We start from the raw sequence: 20,149 nt of genomic DNA, 5'->3' as shown, positions 1-20,149 counted from the left end.
GCTTGGGCTTTGGCAAGAACAGTTGTGAGCAGAAAAGAGGGAAGTTTGGGAGAGGTTCCCAGGGTAAATAGTTCACTGAAAAATAAGACGAAACTCTCTTCTGCCCTCTCATAATTGATCAAAAATAACCAAACCAAACTCCACTCCACCTGAAGACGCACAAGGGGCAAAAAATCAGGAAAGACACGCAAAAAGCAAAAAGACATGCAGCCTTGTGTAGGTAACACTGAAGACCCTGTGGCCAAACAGTTTGGAGGTCTTTGTCATCCCTTTCCCCAGAAAATAAACTGGTGAGAAAACAAAGTCTGAGATTTCTCTCTTAAAAACAACACTCCTAACCTGTGAGAAGTAACTAAGTAAATATTCTTGTTTTGTTCTGTATTCGGTCATCCAAAGGGAGCAGGTGAAATAGAAAGTAAAACAAAAGTTTCAGGATACTCACAGACAAGGGAGCCAGAGGTGCTTGAAGCCCAGGGGCACTCCACACTTAAAACACTGTGGCGGGGGCAGCAGCACAGGTAGTCTCCCAAAAGACTGGCCATTACCTCTGAACATGCTGTCTCTCTCACCCACTCCACCAAGGTACAGAAAATGGCACAGAATCTACTTCTATGCACTTAACTGACACTACAGCTTGGAAGGGACAACCAATATGGCCTAGAGATGATGTGCTGGACCAGAGCTTTGCTTCTTGAGTGTGCCAGAGAGAAGAAATCACGGGGTGACAAAGGGAGAAGGGGATTGTATGTAAGGGACAGTGAAGTTTCAAGCCTTGAAGAAAATACAATGAATGCTGGGTGTGGTAGTGAAAATCTGAAATTCCAGTATTTTGGAAGCAGAGGCTGGCAGACCAGGAGTTCAATGTTAGTCTTGGCTATGTAGTGAGTTGGAGGCTAGCCTGGGCTACAGAAGACCCTGTCTAAATAAAAGGAAAGAAAAAAAAAGATTGCAATTAACAAATGAAGAATAGACGAAACTGATCACAATTACCTTCTGCTACAAAACAACCTAAATGACATTTCAAAGAAAACAAAAATTAAAGTGGAAGGAAAAATTACATTGTAGGTTAAAACTGGGACCCCAAACTGCATTTTTTTTTAAAAGGGAGCTAATCAATAGTCAGTTGTGAAAGTTGACTTGTATCAGAGAGAAAACTGGACACAGGGCTGGAGATGACTCAATAGAGAAGAACACGGGCTGGTTCTTACAGATGACTGGGATTCAGTTCCCAGCACCCAAATCGGGTGGCTCAAACCCACCAGTAACTCCAGTTTCAGGGGATCTGACATCCTCTTCTGTCCTCTGTGAGCACTGCCCGTGTGAAGGGCACATACGTACCTTCGGGCACGCACACGTATAAATGACATAAGAAAGATAAAGAAAGATAAAAAAAAGCTGGACACGATCAGGGTGGGCGTGGCAGAGTGAGACAAAGGTTACAACAGTTAAAAACCGATGCACGTGGGGTACGCTAGCCACTGAGGTTTCTCAAGGAAAGGATCCCCAACATGAGCCTGCGGATACAATAATACAAAAAGAATTCTCCAGAAGGAAGAACAGAATCTCCCCTCAAAGGCATCCATTGTTCTGGGAAAATTAGATGCAGAACTCTCGACACTGTGGCATATTTGAGCTACGCTGTAAAAGTTCAAGAATTTACAAACATCTTTGGGCAGCAAAGGGAACTCACTTAGGATGGGTAAGAAGCAGACTGTCTGGCAGAGATGTTGCTGAACCCTAGACCAAAGCCATCCAGCTAGATGGGGGAGGGCCATGAGATGGGGGAGGGACCTGCTCCACCAGGTCCCAGGAAGGAAGACAGACCCTCTCCCCAATCCAAGGATCTCCGGTCCTGTAGGAAAACAACCCTTGCCCTCTGAGAATAAGTCTCCCCTCTTAGCAAGGCTGCTTAATTTTTCCTGTTTCTTTCACCCCTTCATCCCAGCTGCCACCAAATGTATTCTCCCTGCCCCAGTTTCCTAGACTCTCTCCTCCCTTTTCAGCTCTGGTCCAGATCATCTCACCTTTCTAGACCTCTAGCTCCCTCTTGAACTATCCATTCAGCTCTGGAGCCCTGGCACCTGTAGTAGCCCAGCCAGGGACCTAGGTTGGCGCTTACAAGACGACGTACGTTACTAAAGACCAGCTGCTTAGTGTTTTTTGCTATTGCTGCCAGTGCGGGGGAAAGGGTTCTGTACGTGTCAGAGCAGCACCAGCGCGCAGGCTCTGTGGGAGGGACCCTACCTCTTTCCATCATACTTGTCTGCCATATCTCCTGACAGGCCCACATCCACACCTTACGTTTTTTTCTGATCTGTTTGTTTTGAGGCACGGTCTCGTTATATAACCCACACCGGCCTCTGCCTCGCCATCCTCCTGCCTCAGCCTTCTGGGTTGTAGAATTACAGGCACATGCACACACCACACAGCCTGCCCTCTGGTTCTTGTTTCCTCTTGTGGTTGTTCTGCCTCCTGGGCTCCCCCCGCAGCTCATCTCAAAGTCCTGGGGCAGCATCCGCCAGTCTTCTTTGCCTTCCAGCATCACCTCCTGCTTGAAACTTTTTCTTTCACACACTCATAAAAGACAGAGATGCGATGCTTTGAGCCTCGCCCCGTGCCAAGGTACATAGTCTGTTTCAGCTTTGTTCTTCTACACTAGCTTTTCTCCCTTGATCCCGTGTCCTTCTTACACCCAGTGGGACCCCTGCACCTTCTAGATCTATATTGGGCCTGAATTTCATGCCAGCTTCTTGCTTCCAACCAAGCCTTGAAGTCATCCGTGATGACTTTTCTGCTTGGTCCTCTGCCCCAGGAAAACCTCTGCGATAGCTCAATTCTCCCTTCAAAATACCCCTTACAGTCTCACCCTCCCACTCATCCTTTCTGCTGCCTCCCCAAACTGAGCATTGATACATGGGAGCCTCAGAGCTAGTTTTCCTGTCTCTGGCTCCCTGTGTGGCCATCCATCCTTCACTTTAACCACCCTGAAATATCCCCCTTTTAACGTTTCCTTGAAAACCTGCAAGTTTCGCTCCACACTGGCAAATAAAAGCTGCAGTCTTTGCTCTGACATTGTCTGTGCCCCTCAGCCCTTTTCTCTCACATTGTGCACAAGGACCCTCTGCTACAGCTGGAAGGCCCCATCACCAACAGCCAAATACTCTGACTCCCCCTCCCCCACGTCTTTAATGCTCTAGTCCCTTCTAGCCCCTTTTCTTGTCCAACCCCATTCACTCCCCGTCCAGGCCTCCCCTGTGAAGCTTTCTTCTTGCCCTCCCAAAGCTGAATGGACTCCTGCTGTGCTCCTGTGCGCTGAATCCATCTTCACCACCTAGCTACAGCAGCAAAAACTGGCTTGGATGTCTTTCCCTACAGAGGAAACTAGATTGCAAGCCCTCCAGGCCAGCAGTGCTGTAGCATCCTTTTGGGACTTTACACACACACTCACACACACACACACACACACACACACCGGGGGGGGGGGCTCTGTATGAGCATACTGTTGCCCACGTAGCAGGGGGCCCATCATAAAGTTCTCATTTTTCCAGCGGTCTTACCTGTCCCAGGGACTTGACCCCATTCCCATGTGAGGCCACAGGGACATCACCAAAGCCAAAGCCAATCATCCTGACTCCCAGAATGATGGAGGCTATGGCCCTTCTGATGGAAGAAAGTACTCTACTGGGAACATTCATGTTGGCTCTCTAAGTTTCCAAGACAGAGCCTTAGACAAATAAATCACTACCTACCTCTCCATCTCTCACAAGGATCTGAGAATCATCCATTCACAGTGGCCTAGAAAACCACACCAGATCTCCAAGAACAAAGGAAGCAATGCTGCCATTTAGCAGAGTCGCTAACACACATGTTCCTGCAGCAATTAGTATGTAACCCAGAGCAATTACACATGACCTCCGAGCCCTTGGTAATTAGACTGTGAACTTACCAATCATTCATGGCAATTAGCTAGAAGCTAATTTGCACTGTAAAGTTCCCACTAGGAAGACAGAGTTAACCCCAGCCCCTATCCCTGCCAGGGATGCTATCTCCCAGGTAATTATCCTGCTGGGGCTTTGACATCTAATTACATGTGATGGACTTTCCTGCTTCTTTTTTGTTTTGTTTTGTTTTGGTGTTTTGTTTTGTTTTGTTTTTTGATACAGGGTTTCTCTGTGTGGTTCTGGCTGCCCTGGACCAGGTTGGCCTCAAACTCACAGAGATCCCACCTGCCTCTGCCTCCCTGAATGCTGGGATCACAGGCGTGTACCACCACATCTGGCCCTTTCCTGCTTCTTTAGGCCTGCAAAATTGGATGGATTTACTCTAACCCTATGCCAAAGCATATGATTGCATCTTTCAATTACCAAATGTGGTGGGAATCACTTAAGAAACTCTTGATTTATATTTCAATTGGCATGAAATGGTTACTATACGTGTATAGTGAGGAAGTAAAACAAAAAACAAAAATATTTCTGCTTTCTGATTATAATGCTTAGTCCCTTAAGTGGCTCTCAGAGTACTTCTATGGACTTAATATCATCTTCGACATCATCCTACAGAGACAACAAAGGATGGTCACCTTCATCATCTACAGAGCAGAAACTGAAACAAGAGGGTTCGATGACATGCAGAGAAGAGCAAAGCTCCTGACCCAACTGGAGAAAGCATGCAGCTTCCCATTCCGGCGTGTGCTGGGGACTAAGACAGCACTCACAGCACCACAAGGCTGCTGAGGTTCTGGAAGGCATAGTCGGGGATGCGCCGGATGCTGTTGAGAGCCAGGGTCATGGCCTGTAGGGCAGGAAGGTTGTTGAGGGCTCTGACGGGAATCTCAGTGAGTGCATTGTCATCCAACCAGAGGTGGCGGAGGGAAGACAGCCCTTCAAAGCTTCTCTCGGGGACCAGGGAGATGAGGTTGGCATCCAGGCGCCTGGTGGAAGAAGAAAAGGATGGAGAGGGATCAGTAAACAGAGGCACAGAACTTTAGGGCTTTAGGGCTTTAGGGCTTTAGGGCTTTAGGGCTGAGCTGGGCTTGGAAAGCCAGACCCCCAGCAGGCACTCTAAAATGCCACTTACCATGTATCCCACCTTTTCAAGTTCCCATATTCCAATCAACAATCCTTGATCCTTTATGGCATTTCTATGTACATCCCCAACTGCTCCTCTCAGATCCAACATAGAAGCCATAGCCCATTCGTGATAACCAGCATTTCCCCTGCATCCTTAGTTTCCCTGTCCTGAGTATGACATTCATCCCAACCCTGTCTACCCCAAGAACATATAACAGACTTGGCCCCTGTACTGGCCGAGGAAAACCTTCCCCTTATAGATATAACCAAAGAAAAATGGCCCTTCAAAGGTGTAAGCCATTCTCTGTCACCCATCCCTGTTCCTTAGCCCCTCAAAGACCTTCTAGTTTTGTACAGCTTCTGCCAAAGCCCTGGGACTCCTGGGTAAGTTGATGGCCTATGGAAGGCCCAAGCATGCAACAGGAAAAACCCTTCTGTGGTGGATTTCATAAGAACAGACCCCATTTGAATGCTTAGTCACCAGTGAGTGGCACTATTTAAAAGGATTAGAAGGATTGGATGGTCTAGCCTTGTTGGAGCTTTCAAAAGCCCATGCGAAGCTCAGTCTCTCTCTCTCTCTCTCTCTCTCTCTCTCTCTCTCTCTCTCTCTCTCTCTCTCTGCCTACAGACCCAGGATGTAGCTACTGCTTTAGCACCCAACTCTGTGCTGCCATGCTCCTTTCCATTACAACAACCATGGACTAAACCTTTGAAACTGTAAACAAGTCTCCAGTTAAATACTTTGTCCTATAATAGTTGTATTGGTCATGGAGTTTCTTCACAGCAACAGAACAGTGACTTAAGACACCCTTCATTTGCTGCTTCTCAGAGCAAGTAAATAAAGGATAGGTGACTATGTGAACAGAGATGCCAGGGCACAAAACATTTGACATGATCCCTAGAAGACTCAGTAGCTCAACAAAATAAACAGAACACCCAGCTTATCTTTCCACAGGTCTTCCCAAGCCATGAGATGCTACCATTTCTGTCTCTTAGCCTGGGGCTTAGACCAAAACTCTGTTATCCTGAACACAGAGCAGAGACAAGCTGGTCTGCGACAAGCTCTTAGATTTATGCTTAGACTTTGCTGTCTTGAATAGGTCTTAGCTCCCACATGAACTTCTGGTACCTAAATTATAGAAACCTCAGGCCTTGTTTACAAAGCTTGAAGTGCACAACTCTGAATCCAAAAAAGAACCATTTGACCAGAAGAATGGGAAGAAGTGATTTTCCTTTTCCCAACAGTACAAGTTTGGAAAATGTTAGCAATGCTTTTGTCTCTTGCCTGAGTTACTTTAGCAGTACCATCCCTGACAGCGTCATGCATGCCCAGGAGAAATTCCCCAGCTAGGCATCAAGGGGACTCCAGTGGACAGGCTGACATGCAAGCCTTTGGTTATGAGGGCAAAATGACTAAGATACCCTCTTAAGAGCACAATTAGGAAAGACCTCCCACCACATCAAGCATAGCCTGGTGGGATGTACTTGAACATCTGTGTTTATTGCTGCTATTTACAATAGGCAAGATAAGTAACTGGATGCCCATCAACAGGTGAATGAATAAGTAAATCATGCTATATACATACAATGGAGTCTTATTTACATATAAAGAAAAATAATGTTATGCCATGTCAATGAAATATATATGAGAATTATGTTATGTGACTCAGAAAGGCAAATACCATATAAAAGTTTTCTATTCTATATGAAATCTTGATCAAATATACAATATGTATAGGCTGAGGATATAGCTCAATGGCAGAATAGTTCCACAGTATGCTAAAGACTGTAAAAAAGTAAACAATGTGTGTATGTGTCTACATACATATATCTATATCTAGATGTAAATAGATATAAATATATACACACTATGATATGAACATAGAAGGAATATTATATGTGCTTGGAGGAAGAGACCTAAGGGGACAGGAGGAAGGACAAAAATAAGAGAGGGTACTGGGGCGGAGGGAAAGGGATAAATAGTGCCTGTGTTTCTCATGCAAAATGAAGTTATAACTGCACACTATATGTTTATACGGCATTAAAGTAGAAGGCGGGGCTGGAGAGATGGCTCAGCGGTTAGGAGCACTTGTTCTTACAGAGGGCCTGGCTTCAGTGCCCAGCACCCATGTGGTAGTTCACAGCCATCTGTATCTCCAGTTCCAGGGGATCTGATGCCCTCTTCTAACCTCCATGAGCACATGGTGCACACACACACACACACACACACACACACACACACACACACGAAGAACACTTGTACACATAAATATAATCTATCGCAGAAGTGGACAGGAGGTTCAAAGGAGAGTAGTGAATGATGGGAAAATATGAGCAGAAGACAATGATACGCCTGCATGAAAATGTCATAACACAACTCATTATTTTGTACACTAATTAAAACTAATTGATTAATTTTTAAAATATCCCGATGAGGAAAAAAAAAAATCTCTCCAGTGAGTGTCCTCTATTCATAAGGCCTGTCACCACAGACATGACCACCCCATGGCAGTCACCGTACCTGTGATGGCTTTGACTGTAGGGATCCTTGTGAAAACATAGGCTCACCCCTTCATGGAAGAACTCAGAAGGACAGGGATGGGGCTGCGACTCGTCTGTGAAGATGTCGTAGAGATTTCTAGACATAGACAGATATGGGTACCACCACACCAGGAGAAGCTATCTGGTACCTTGAGGTAGGTGGACGCCACTCAGGTCTAAAGCCTTCGCTGAGCTCTGTGTCAAGGACAGTGCTGGAGAAACAGCAACTGCCATGAAGAGAGGAGATCTGTCTTTCCTCACAAAGCTCATAGCCGTTAGGAAAGTCAGGTTACTAGCCACAGTGCAGCACTGTGGCGCCCAGTCCAGGGCATCAGGGAAGGCCACCAGGAGAATGTGACACTGGCAGCCTAGTAGCCTCAGTCTAGAGAGGAAGTGATGGTATTCCAAGCAGAGAGAATGGCATGTGGGGGTGTGGAATAGCAGACCTGAAGCAATGTAGGGCTCCCGGAAAAAATGTAGAAAAGAAGGGGAGAGGTGTCTGGTGAGGTTTCAGAGTTCTCAAAATGTGAGTTTGAGGCCAGCCTGGTCGACAAAGCAAGTCCAGGACAGCCAAGGCTACACAGAGAGACCCTGTCTTGAAAAACAAACAAACAAACAAACAAACAGAGTTCTCAAAATAATGTCATGTTATAGGAAAATCGAAGCCATTGAAGAGTTTTTAAGCCAAGGAGGAACATTGCTATTTTTGTCTTAGAATCAAGGTGAGACTGTTTATTTTATACAATTAATATATATTGATTTTTTTAAGACAGGCATGGTGGTGCACGCCTTTAATCCCAGCATTTGGGAGGCAGAGGCAAATGGATCTCTGTGATTTCGAGGCCAGGTTGGTCTACAAAGTGAGTCTAGGACAACCAAGGCTACACAGAGAAACGCTGTCTCAAAAAACCAAATACACACACACACACACACACACACACACACACACACACACACACACACACATATATATATATATATATTTTTTTTTTTTTTTTTTTTAAAGAAAGGAAAAGCTGAGTGTGGTGGCACCTGTAATCCAAGCCATTGGGAGGTAGAAGCAAGGTCATCCTTGGCTGCAGGAGACTATCCTGGGCTACAGGAGATGCAATCTCCAAAACATCTTCTCCTACAAAAGCCCAAATAACAAAACAAAACAAGGGGAGGAGGTTCCCCCCGGGAGTGAGGGGGGATACTAAGGGAAGGTAATATTACGGGCAGAACAAGAGGACAGGGATCTGGGACCTGGCTAGTCTGACAGGTCTGAACTCTGACTTCTACAAGTGCCTGCCTAAATGGGTAATTTCAAAGAGCCATGAATCCTGACTTCCACCTGTGGCTGATGTCAACTGCCTTGAAGCGAAGGCAACTCTGCAATGATGACCATGACACTGTCAGTAGCCACTTGTCATATGCCAGATACAGAGCCAGGTACCGGCAGGTGACCAGTGTCCTCTCCACACTACAAGATGGCTCTGACCAGCCCCACCTTACAGGGATCGGGCTAAGTCACTCAGCCAGCATTGAGCCAGACATGAAGCTTGAACTGTAGTTTGCTGACACTCAAGGCCATGTGTCTTCCCGTTGTGCAATGCTGGCACTCCAGACACATCAAGGGAGGTGAGAACATGCCCATCTACTTAAGGGATATAGGAAGTGGGACAGGAGAGAAGGGCATTTTTAATCCTGTGAGCCTAGGATGGATGGATGTCACCTGTTTAAAACAAAACAAAAATATTTTGCAGTTATTTACTTATTGCATTTATTTATTCTTTTTTTTTTTTTTGTATGTTTGTGGGGGCACACATGTGGAGGTCACAGGACAGCTTTCAGGAGTCAGTTCGCTCCTCCCACCTTGCTGGTCTTCAAGGGACCCAACCCAGGAGACAGAACTCAGGTCATCAGGCTTGGCAGCAAGTGCCCTTACCCACTGAGCTATCCTGCCCAGCCCAGGAAGTGGCTTCTGTGTGAATGGGTATGTGTAAATATACCAGGATGCCTACATACATGCAGCTCATGCTTCTGTGTACATGCTACTGTCCTGATCCGTTCATCTCCTGCATTGTATGCCACCCACGGGCAAGTGAGCTTGGGCAGGGCCTCTGCAACCAGGCTAGTCATTTAGCATCCAAGGACTTCCTGGGTCTGGTATGTTTCAACGTCATTCAGACAGGGCTCCTTCTCACTGCCTCTCATGGAAGGACAGATTACAGGAGCCTCCAGGCCTCTTTCTCCTTGAGCAGAGAGCCAGGGTGCCTCCACAGCTCACACCTCTCCTAGAGCTGATCTATAGGCCCTGGGAGCACAGGTGTGTGTATCCCTGTTCCTGATAACTTGGGGACAAGGACATCCCAAAGTGGGAAAATCAAGCAATTGGCAAGCAGGAAAAAAGAAAAAAAAAAAAGGACAAGAATATGGAAGTGGCCATTCTAGCCTGTATTCATGTTTGGGGTGATCATAGGAACCACATCTTCCACTCAACTCAGCTGGGCTCCCTGATGGAGCAAACCCAGGATAGTGCTGTTGGGTACAGTGAATTCGAACACACACTGCCAGCTGGGTATGGTGGTACACACCTGAAATTCAAACACCTGAAGACAGAGGCAGGATGATCAAGAATTCAAGAAAAGGGGCCTGAGAGATGGCTCAGCGGTTAAGAGCACTGACTGCACTCTTCCAGAGGTCCCGAGTTCAATTCCCAGCAACCACATGGTGGCTCACAACTATCTATAATGTGATCTGATGCATACTGTATACATAATAAATAAATCTTAAAAAAAAAAAAAGAATTCAAGAACAGCCTGGGTTGCATAATGAGTTCAAGGACAGCTTGGGCTTCAAAGTAAGACCCTGCCTCAAAAGCAATGATAATAGCATACAGGCTCTCTAATTAAAATTTGAATTTCATGTAAATGTCCCATGCAATACTTAAAACCATGCCCAGTAAAATTTAAATATCAGCTAAAGGAAGAATAACTTTTTGGTATAAATGTGTCCCCAGCAAGATTTTTATTTTAGGGGATGGAGAGGTGTTGTAGTGGTTAAAAATACATCCTCCTCTTATGGAGGATCTGAGTTTGGTTCCCAACAGCCACATCACATAGCTCACAACCGTCTGTAAAGCCAGCTCCTGAGGGACCTGATGACTCTGGCCTCTCTAGGCACCTGCATGCACATGCACACACCCACACAAGTCACACGCACATACATGTCATTTCAAAATAAAATACATCTTACGTTAATTTTAGGTGATTTATGTTATGTGTATGAGTGCTGTGACTACATGTACATATGTGCATTACATACATGCCTGGTGCCCATGGAAGCCAGAGGAGGGTAGCAGATCCCCTGAAATTGGAGTTAGGAATAGTATGTGAACCATGTGGATGCTAGGCTCTAAACCTGGGTCCTCTTCAAGAGTAATATGTGCTTTTAACCACAGAGGCCCACTAGAAGAAATCTGGAAAAATATTTGCATTTTAGCTGGCAGTTCTAGTCCTGTTTGGAGAGTGGGGTATAGCTGTTTGATGCAGCTGCACACCCTCTCCTTTTAGCCCGCATGTGGCAGTGGTGTCCTCGGTTGTTTCCCCTCCCCCCCCCCCTTTTCTTCTATCCTTTTAACAGACAGCCTATCTAGAGGTGCTCTGGGGACCCCAGGGAGGAACAGGGCACCTGGCCAGGGGAGGTCTTAGAGATTTTGGCTGTGAGGATGAGATGCAGTGTTGAGTTCAAATGACTCAAGTCTTCTGAGGAGTCGTGGAGGAGACAGGCCCCAGGGAAAAACTCTAATCTGGCTCTAATCTCTGTCTCTGTGTCTCTGCGTCTGTCTCTGAGTCTCTGTGTCTGTCTCTGAGTCTCTGTCTGTCTCTCTGTCTCTGTCTCCTCTTCCCTCTCTCTCTCCTCTCTCTCCCTTCCTCTGTGTGTGTGTGTATGTCTCTCTCTGTCTCTTTCCTCTCTCTGTCTCTGTGTCTCTGTCTGACTCTTCTCTCTCTTCTCTCTCTCTCTCTCTCTCTCTCTCTCTCTCTCTCTCTCTCTCTCTCTCTCTCTCTCTCTCTCTCTCTCTCTCTCTCTCTCTCCTCTCTCCTCTCTCCTCTCTCCCCAGGCCAGGATCCTGTGACTCTTAGAGACCAGCAAGGGTCAGCATCCTGCTGCAGAGAAGTCTCTCTCACTCTTTCCCCACCTGGCTCCTTCATAGGATGGGCACTTTCTGCAGAAACTCTTCCACCCACCTTGAGGCAGGGTTTGGGCTCCACTGAGATGCCTAGTCCTCTGGGATAAGTAGGCTCCCCTGCCACCTGGGAGTGGAAGGGGCTGATGGGGGGCTCTGTAGAGCCAGCAGAACCTGCCTTTGGGGACTAAGAATTTTCAGAGCCTCTCCCGCCCACAGGTGGGAGAGCCAACCCCCGACTCTGGTTTGGCAGGCGGAAGAGAGCAATTATATCAATTAAGCGCTGGAATAAAATCAACAGCACTTCTCTCCCCCACGTGGGCCTGGCCCCTCCAGTGCTTTTAGAAGCTTTCTTCCCTGTGGTGATAGGGCAGATTAGCAGGGCCCTGGCAGGCCAGTTGGGGCTTGCCTGGGCTTTGGGGAAATAGCTTAACTCCCCAGCCTAGTGCTGAGGTAGAGGCAACAGGTAGGGTGGGAGGGTCTAGCTCCAAGACTTCTCATGGAGAAGGAGGCATGGCTGTCTCAGGACCAAAGTAAGTAGAGGACCTACAAGGTGGTAGGCTGTAGCAGAAGCATTTCCATAGACAGCAGGAAATAGTCCTCAAAGGGTGACTCAGAAGACCAACAGTATAAAGTCAGAACCACACTGTACGGGGACCTGAAGGATGCTGGCCTTGCTCACATCACACCAGAATCTCAGTACTCTGAGATAGCAAGGGAAATGCCAAATGGAGCATCAGGTCTGGAACTTGAGTTCAGGGCCTTTTCTGTTCTACTGCTCTGGCTCCCTTAAAGTGATGAGAGGGCCTTGGGGGTGTAGCTGTTTGTAGAGCATTCGCCTAGCATGTACAAGGCCCTGGGTTCAGTCCCCAACACCACATAAAACTGGTGGCAGCACACACCTGTATTCCCCGTGCTTAGGGAATGGAGGCAGGAAGGTAAGTTCAAGTTAATTCCCAGCTAGATAGTTTGAGGCCAGCCTGGGCTATAGGAGACTTTGTACCAAATAAACAAAAATTGATAGGTAGGTATGTAAGTAGGTTGGTGGAGAGATGGATGGATGGATGGATGGATGGATGGATGGATGGATGGATGGAGGGATGGATGGATGGATGGAAATACACAGACAGACCAAGTGTGATAAGAGGACAAATGTGTCTCTCAGTTGTAGGAAACCAGAGGCTCTTACAGACATGGGGAGCAGACTGGTATAAGGAAACCTTTCTGGAACTTTTCTCATGTGTTTTGCCTGCATGTACGGGTGCTCATCATGCGCATGTGGTGTTGATGGAGGTCAGAAGACAGTATAGGATCCCCTGGAGCTGGGGTTATGGGGGTGCTGGGAACTGAACCCGTGTCTTCTGCAAGAGCAGCCAGGGCTCTTAACCTCTAAGCCACCCTCCAGCCCCTGCCAGGAGTTCTTTTAGAGGGGTATGCTTTAGAAGCTCCAGGCTTGGCGCCTGGCAATAGTGCCTGCTTTCTGAGTCCAGACTGAGTGGGGTCTAAGGGCAATTGGCTCTGGGGAGACCAGGAAGACAGCTGAGAAACCAGAGTGAGTGTCCATCTCTTCTGTCCTGCTCAGGTTAATTATGACTTGGGTCTCCTTTCCAGCTAAGCCATGTCATGTGAGAGGATGCGGCAAACACAGGGCAGGGTCTCCAAGAGCAGAAAGAGGCTCAAAAACAGAATTCAAGAGGGACCGTGGAATGAAGAAGGCTCCTTGTGGAGAGAGAGCTCTGCTTCTCATCCAGTGAGAGGGAGCTGGGCCTTTGGGTCCCTCCTAGAACCCTTCATTGGAAGAAGGCCCTTCTGCCAGTCTGAGGACTCAATGTCCCTTGTTATCACTGGTCCACTGGTATTTTTGGAGAAATAAGGGGATAGAGGGTCCATCTCAGACACTGAATTTCAGAGATAGGACTCCTAGCTAGCAGTCAATTACCCAGTAACCAAACTCTGGCCACTGAGCTTAGCAGACATGTCCAGCCCAACTCTTGTTCCAGCCTGGCTGTCTCTTCTTTCTTTGGAGTCATCCACCACTCTGTTCCTCCAGGCCAGCTACATAATTTTCAAGACCCAAAGCAAAATAACACACGACAACCTTGTTCAACATTCATTAAGAATCTCAAGGTAGCTCTCAGAACAGTGAGTCCCGTGTGTATTAATGCTTGGGAGGTCGAGGTAAAGCTAAAAGCATCGGATCAGCCTGGGCTACATAATGAGTTCCAGACCAGCCTGGGATTTGAGAGCTGAGACTTGGAAGAAAAAAAAAAAAAGATGGTAGAAACAACACTATACCTTACTCAAAGCTTCCCCAAGAATCATGGGCCATTTCTGATTCCATTTCCTAATTGGAACTGTGACAAGAAGGAAGAAGTAGAAGGAGAGAGACCGTGAGGACAAGGAAGGTTCAAGCAGTGGTTGGCCGCTCTGGACCAAACCCAGGCCTCGCTTTTCATCTCTCAGCCCCATCTCTGGCTCAAGAGAGGCACAGATTGACTTCCGGTGGAGCACTGGAGACAGGAGGGAAGCCGGAAAACGGAGTGGAGGCTTTTAAGGTTCTGATGAGGGTAGAAGGGGGGGGGGGAGGGAAGATGGGGAAAAGAAAGAAAGGCAGCCACTATGGAAATGATTATTCTGTGGGGAAAATATTCTACATAGTAGCCGTTGATTGCCTGGAGGGACCAACAGGCCTGACCAAGAGCCTGCCAGTGAAGGCAAGGGTTCCACAAGGAGCAGGCTGGCACCTGCAGAGCAGCAAGGAGGAGCCCACAGGCAGCAAGAGCCCCTGGCTCCCGCCCCAGCACTAGCCTCTGTACCAGTTGCCAGCTTCTACACAGAGGCCATGGGCTCCCATGGTATGGGTGTGGGCTCCCTGTGTGCGGCATGCCCTGGTTCTGCTTGGCATAAAGACTATCTATCCGGGGACTAAGCCAACTGCACAATACTTGGGCACCGTAGACATGGGTTCTTGAGTGTCTTTGCCTCCATACATACTGACACCACTCCAAGGTACTCTGGGTCATGAGGACCTCCACAAAGCCCTGTTGCCTTTCCTACACCCCCTCCCCGGGGTGGGCATCCCCTGCTATCTATCGGGTTGTCCCAAATGTCCCTCAATACAGACAGCATCCAACCAATGGATTAAACTCAACAAACCCTTTATGCCAGTCTTGTGCCCAGTTCTGGGAATCAACTTTGAGCAACACATAGTGTCCCCACCACCAAAGTTCTCAGCCTATTTACTATTTAAGAAGACTATATAGGCCTTGGCTAATGGGTCCTGAGGACTAGGTGCCTGGCAGGTGTATCCAGCATTATGCATACTATCCTACTTAATCTTCACCCCAGCCCTTTGCATAACAGAGCGAGAGGCTCAGGGAGGGGAAGCCATTGGTCTGACTCCAAAGCCTCTGGCTTTAAACCCACAGCTATACAGTCTCTGATCTAGAGTGTAGAAAACACTCGTGGCTGCAGAGCCAGGGCCCAACCTTTACTGCCTGTGAGACATCCAGGCCTCACAGAGGAGGTGGCATTCAAACTACCAACCGAGGTTGGGCTAGCGATTTCCCATGCAGTGTTACAGAAAGAGTACACGAGGTAGAAAGCGAGAACAGCAACAGCAAATGGCCGGAGCGGAGCGGAGAAGGTGCTTAGGAAAGAGTCAGAGTCCGCAAGTGTGGGAGCAGAGGCTGGAGAGGAAGTGGGGAAGGAGAGGAGGCAACAGACCACAAGCTGAAGTGAAGCAGAGGAAGACCACCCAGTGGTGTTAACCCCGGGCTGGGGGCAGGTGGTGGGGAAGCCTGCCCTGTCCTCAACAAGTGTCTCTTGTCTCTGTCCCAGGGAAGAGCTAGCTAAGCCTTGAAGCAACACCCTTCATCTTCTAGGGACGGCCACGCCATCAAGGCTACTGGCAAGTCTTCCCTTGTGCAGGTGTGAGCATCAGAGCTTGTCCTGAAAGGCCCTACCTGGTGTCTCAGCTAAGGAGGGCAGCCCTAGCACATGCCCCCAGGAGATGCCAAATAAAGACCAGGCAGAATGTGGCGTCTAGAAATAGTAACAAGCCTAGACTCCACACCCAGCTCCAGAAAGAAGTTCCCCTCAAACATCTTGTCTGTACCAGGTAGCAATGCACATGTGGTGTAGGCATGGAAGATTTTCTAGACCCCCCCCCCGCCGCACCCCCCCCCCCCGCCGCACCCCCCCCCCCCCCCCGTCTGAGTCCTGGAGTCTGAGCATCCCTGGTGTTTAGGGAGAAAACAGTCTATGATGAGAGGAATGGTGCTGCACAACACAATAGCCATGAGGCAGCTGGGAGTGTTGACTACTTTAAATCTGCGGCACATTACTGAGGAATCAATGTTTTTTTTGTTTTATTTCATTTTCATTGACAAATGAGGCTGGTGGCTGCTGGGATGGACAGCACTGAGAAATTAGGTGTGAGACATCATGATTATGGTGACTGGTGAGATTTGGTTTTTGCCTTTTGGGAGCTTATAGTACATAAGTAAACATGTAAGCAAGCAATTGTGAGGCAGTGTTCATGTGCTGGAGAAGAGGGGGGGGGCGTCTGAAGAGGGGACAAAGTGAGTCGCGCGATCATTAGGACAGGGAATGTAGGCCAGGCTTCCCAAAAGAAGTGAGTGAGTGATATTCATAGTGAGCCTTAAGGACAATTGAAATCCCTTCAAGTCAAATGTCTGGCAGTGAAGAGATGTACAAAGGCCACCAAGGGAGAGGAGAAACGACCCGTTGTGTGACCAGGAGCAGAGGCTGCCGCGTGAGGTGGGGAGGAAAGATGAAGAGACAGCTGGGAGGAGAATGTGCTGATCTTAGGGGCTCTGTGTCCCAGCCACAGGGACTGGGAAGGCTGAGGGGAGGAACACAACTCAGGTGGTGGCTGTAGTGGATAAAAACCAGGTGGCTGCTGGGATATTGTTCCTCTGAGACACAGAGCTATGGGACTTCCAGCACATTCCTTTCTTCTCCTTATGTTCAGTTTCCTCACCCAGCAGGGTAAACCCCAGAAGGATTCTTGGGGCTGAATCCTACAAGGAGTCCAAGTCATCTTTGGACAAAATCCTCCTTATTCCGTCTCTGTGTCCCAAGACAGGAGCTTGCTGAGCATGCCCGTTTACAAGCATATGGTATGATGCCAAGGCTCAGGCGGTCAACCCCACCCTACACCCTATAAGCATCTCAAGATGACTAAAGTCCTACCATTTGGACAGCATTCCCTTTTTATAGTGTAGAATCTGCCCGCTATTGTTTTTTAAAACCTGGCAAGTATTAGTTGCTAACCTTTTAGTAGAGAACAGCTTTTTGAGGAAAGTTGCTGAAAAATGAGACACAGACATGGAATAAGGGAGTGCCAGAGAGATGGGGTGCTGGGAAGGATGTCAAGCAAGGAAAAGGAAGACAAAGACTGTCTTTGGATCTCCAGTGTCTTTACTTCAGAGCCTACCTTGATTCCCCCCCCACCCCCCGCCTCCATTATCAAAAAAAAAAAAAAAAAAAAAAGCCCTAGGAAAGGAGACTATGTTAACTCACTCCCTGAACCTCTCTGCAGTGGGTTGGGATGGGGGTATACTAGGAAATTGATCCCAAGGGCTCAAGCAGGCTAGCTAAGTGCTCCTACTACCACATCCCTATGCCCTTAGGTCTGTGCTCTTGGTTGGTCAAGTCAAGCTCTGGGGCTGAGTGCTAAAGGCGACCCAGGTTCATCACTTGCCTTACATTCAGTTCCCTGAGCTCTATCTCTAACAACAGAAGAAAGGGAAGCCAGGAGCACTTCCGGAGAACCACTTGTGAAGAAGGGACCAGAGTCGTGGAAATGAGAGCTGAAGGGGACTCCGTTCAGCCAGGGATCTCTGAGGGGCCAAGCCATTTGGCCAAAGTCACAGAATGAAGAGATGGCCGAACCTAGAAGATGGTGGGCTATGTATGAGTCTACTGTCGTGACGCTAACGCTCCTTTCTCCCAGCTCCTGTTGCTGGCAAGACACTGGGGGAAAGGCTGGCTTCCAGAAGCCATTCCTCAGAGACACCCAGCAACACTGGGTCCTAAGGTATGGCTCCCAGCCATGCCCTCCACATCTGGAACCTAACCTTCAGACCTCACAGAGAGCACACCCCTACAGAAGCATCCTCAGACTAGACTCTGGAGAGCTGGATCATCCCTAGAGGATGGGTCCCAGGGAGACAGGGATGGAAGAGTAGGGAGGAGGCCACCTGAGCTCCCAGGAGCTTGAGCTGAGAATATGCAGGGAGTTGGGTGGGTGAAGGTGGAAGGAGCCTCCCAGATGAAGGAGCCGGAAGGCTTTTGGGGGTGGAGATCCCTTCCTCTCCCTTGCCCCACACAAGGAAGGGCTGAATTTACTGGAGTGGAAGGATTTCATCAGTTCTGATTTATGTCACTAGGGAGATGCCTTCCCTCTCACTGTCAGCCTTCCAATAGATCAAAAGTGGGATATTAGCATGAAGGCAATTCCAACTCGTTCTCCAAGCCATGCTAATGCCCAAGCCACCCTTGCCTCCATCTGTCAGGAGAATTGATGGGTGTGCAGGAGCCCCAGGAGGCAGAACAGCCACTTCCTTTGTGTACATCAAAGACCGATACCTGAGCGTTTCGGCAAGCCATTCCTTGTGTTCTATTCGGCAGCAATATATAAAAATAATTACATGCCCTACAGGAGGGAGGCAGCAGGAGACTGTGTAGCCTTCATGAGCTTCCCCTGAAGACATGGACCTACAGATCTGGGCAGAAGGCCAGCTTTGTGGGTGACAATCCGGGAATCCGGGGGTGGGGACTGCGAAAAGCTATCCCGTCTCTCCCCCCATCCTCCAACCATTGGATTCCAAACTACAGGCTGGTTTCTGGGGCCCTGCCTGGCTGTCTGAGATGTGTTTAGGGCCTGAGTTCTGCGGTTGCTTGGGTCTGGTGCCTGCCCTTAGCAAAGGCAGCTGTGGTTGGTGGAGGAGAAAGCAAATGGGGGTTTTCCCAAACTTGCCTCTCCAGACAGGGGGCAGTGATGTCAGAGTTTAGGGACAACGGGTGACATCCCAGTGTTTTAAAGATTCTATTATCATGTTCCTTAGTAATACGTACAAATCAAAGGACATCTTCACACTTCTAAGGGGAGAAGCAAGAGAAGAAGAAAAGATAAAAACCCATACCGGTCCTAGCTTGCCTAGTCCAGGGTTCCAGGCCCTTCCATGATCTGTTTTCTCCTCCCCATGAACCATATGAGAGCTGGAGAGTTACGCCTGCCTGATGTTAATCCCATCTTTCTTGGCTTCCCTGTCTCTGTCCATCCATGCATCACCCATCCCCCCACTCCCGTAGACTAGAGAATTGTTGCCATGTCCATCTTGTTTTTTCTCTTACTCAGCATCCTCCATGGCTTCTGGTCACCTACAGCCTCTTTGGGTTGGCCCCAAATTGGCTCGTCAGCTTGGCTTCTCATCTTTCCGTTCTCCACCTCAGCTGCAAATGGGCCTCTCTGTGTACGGCCCCATCCCAGACTTCGTGGTTACTCATGCGTGTGCTTTCACGGCTGTGTTTCTCCCTCCTCTTCAACTCTTTGCTTACAATATCTTCTAGAGACTGCCAGGTATCGTCCCTTTTTATACTCGGCCTCCCCACAGCCCTGACTGACCGACCCCAAGGACCTTCGGCTGCATCCACAAACAGAGAGGCTGGCCGCCGTTCCTCTCCTCTCACCCAAACAGGAAACGAAGCAAACGAATGAAGCACATCGGGCTCCAGCTGTATCTGTAGAACTGAGGGAAATGTAGCCTAAGCTAAGTACCAAAAGACACCAAAACACCTATCGAGATAAAGAAAAATGAAACATACACACACATGCGCACATGCACGCATGCGCACATGCATACACACACACACACACACACACACACACACACACGCACACACACACTCACATGTGTGTATGGCTAAAACCTGGAGCAGACACAGCACAATCTGGTATCTCTGGCTAGCCTTGGGTCGGCAGAACCTGGCAGAGAGCTGATGGTGTGGGGATCCCTCTGCTTTGCCTTCTGAAGCAGGACAGCTCAACCAACACAGCTAGAAGATGGAAATATATCTTCTCCTGCCCTAGATGTCTGAGTCAGAATCCAGAAGCCTGGGAAGCCGTGCCTCTGCATAAGCTTTCTGAAGCAGCCAATACGCACAGCTGTCCTGTGGCAGACAGGCCTTGTATCTTAAGGCTGTCTCTCCTTCCCTACAAGCTCCAAGTCCACCGGCAGTGGGGCTGGAGTGGGGAGGGAGCTAAGCTCAGCAATGCCTACAATTTCTTCTGGTGAGTCAAGCCAGGGTGTAGAAGAGCACAGAGACCTTAGTGGAGAAGCAG

The 20,149-nt window shown here is 48.4% G+C and overlaps 1 protein-coding gene across 3 annotated transcripts in view; it reads right to left on the bottom strand.

Annotated features, from left to right (window-relative positions):
* Positions 1 to 20,149, bottom strand: part of LGR6 (leucine rich repeat containing G protein-coupled receptor 6) — a 126,131-nt gene that overhangs the window by 39,317 nt on the left and 66,665 nt on the right. For all 3 annotated transcript variants that reach the window (XM_084796243.1, XM_084796241.1, XM_084796242.1), the window contains exon 5: positions 4,715 to 4,930. In XM_084796243.1, coding sequence (XP_084652369.1) covers positions 4,715 to 4,930 — 216 coding nt within the window. The remainder of the gene's footprint in view (positions 1 to 4,714; positions 4,931 to 20,149) is intronic.

Source organism: Acomys minous (assembly GCF_964271855.1).
Source record: "Acomys minous genome assembly, chromosome: 1".
NCBI classification, from domain to species: domain Eukaryota; kingdom Metazoa; phylum Chordata; class Mammalia; order Rodentia; family Muridae; genus Acomys; species Acomys minous.
The sequence above is the reverse complement of the archived record's forward strand: the minus strand, read 5'-3'. Positions and strand labels throughout refer to the sequence as shown.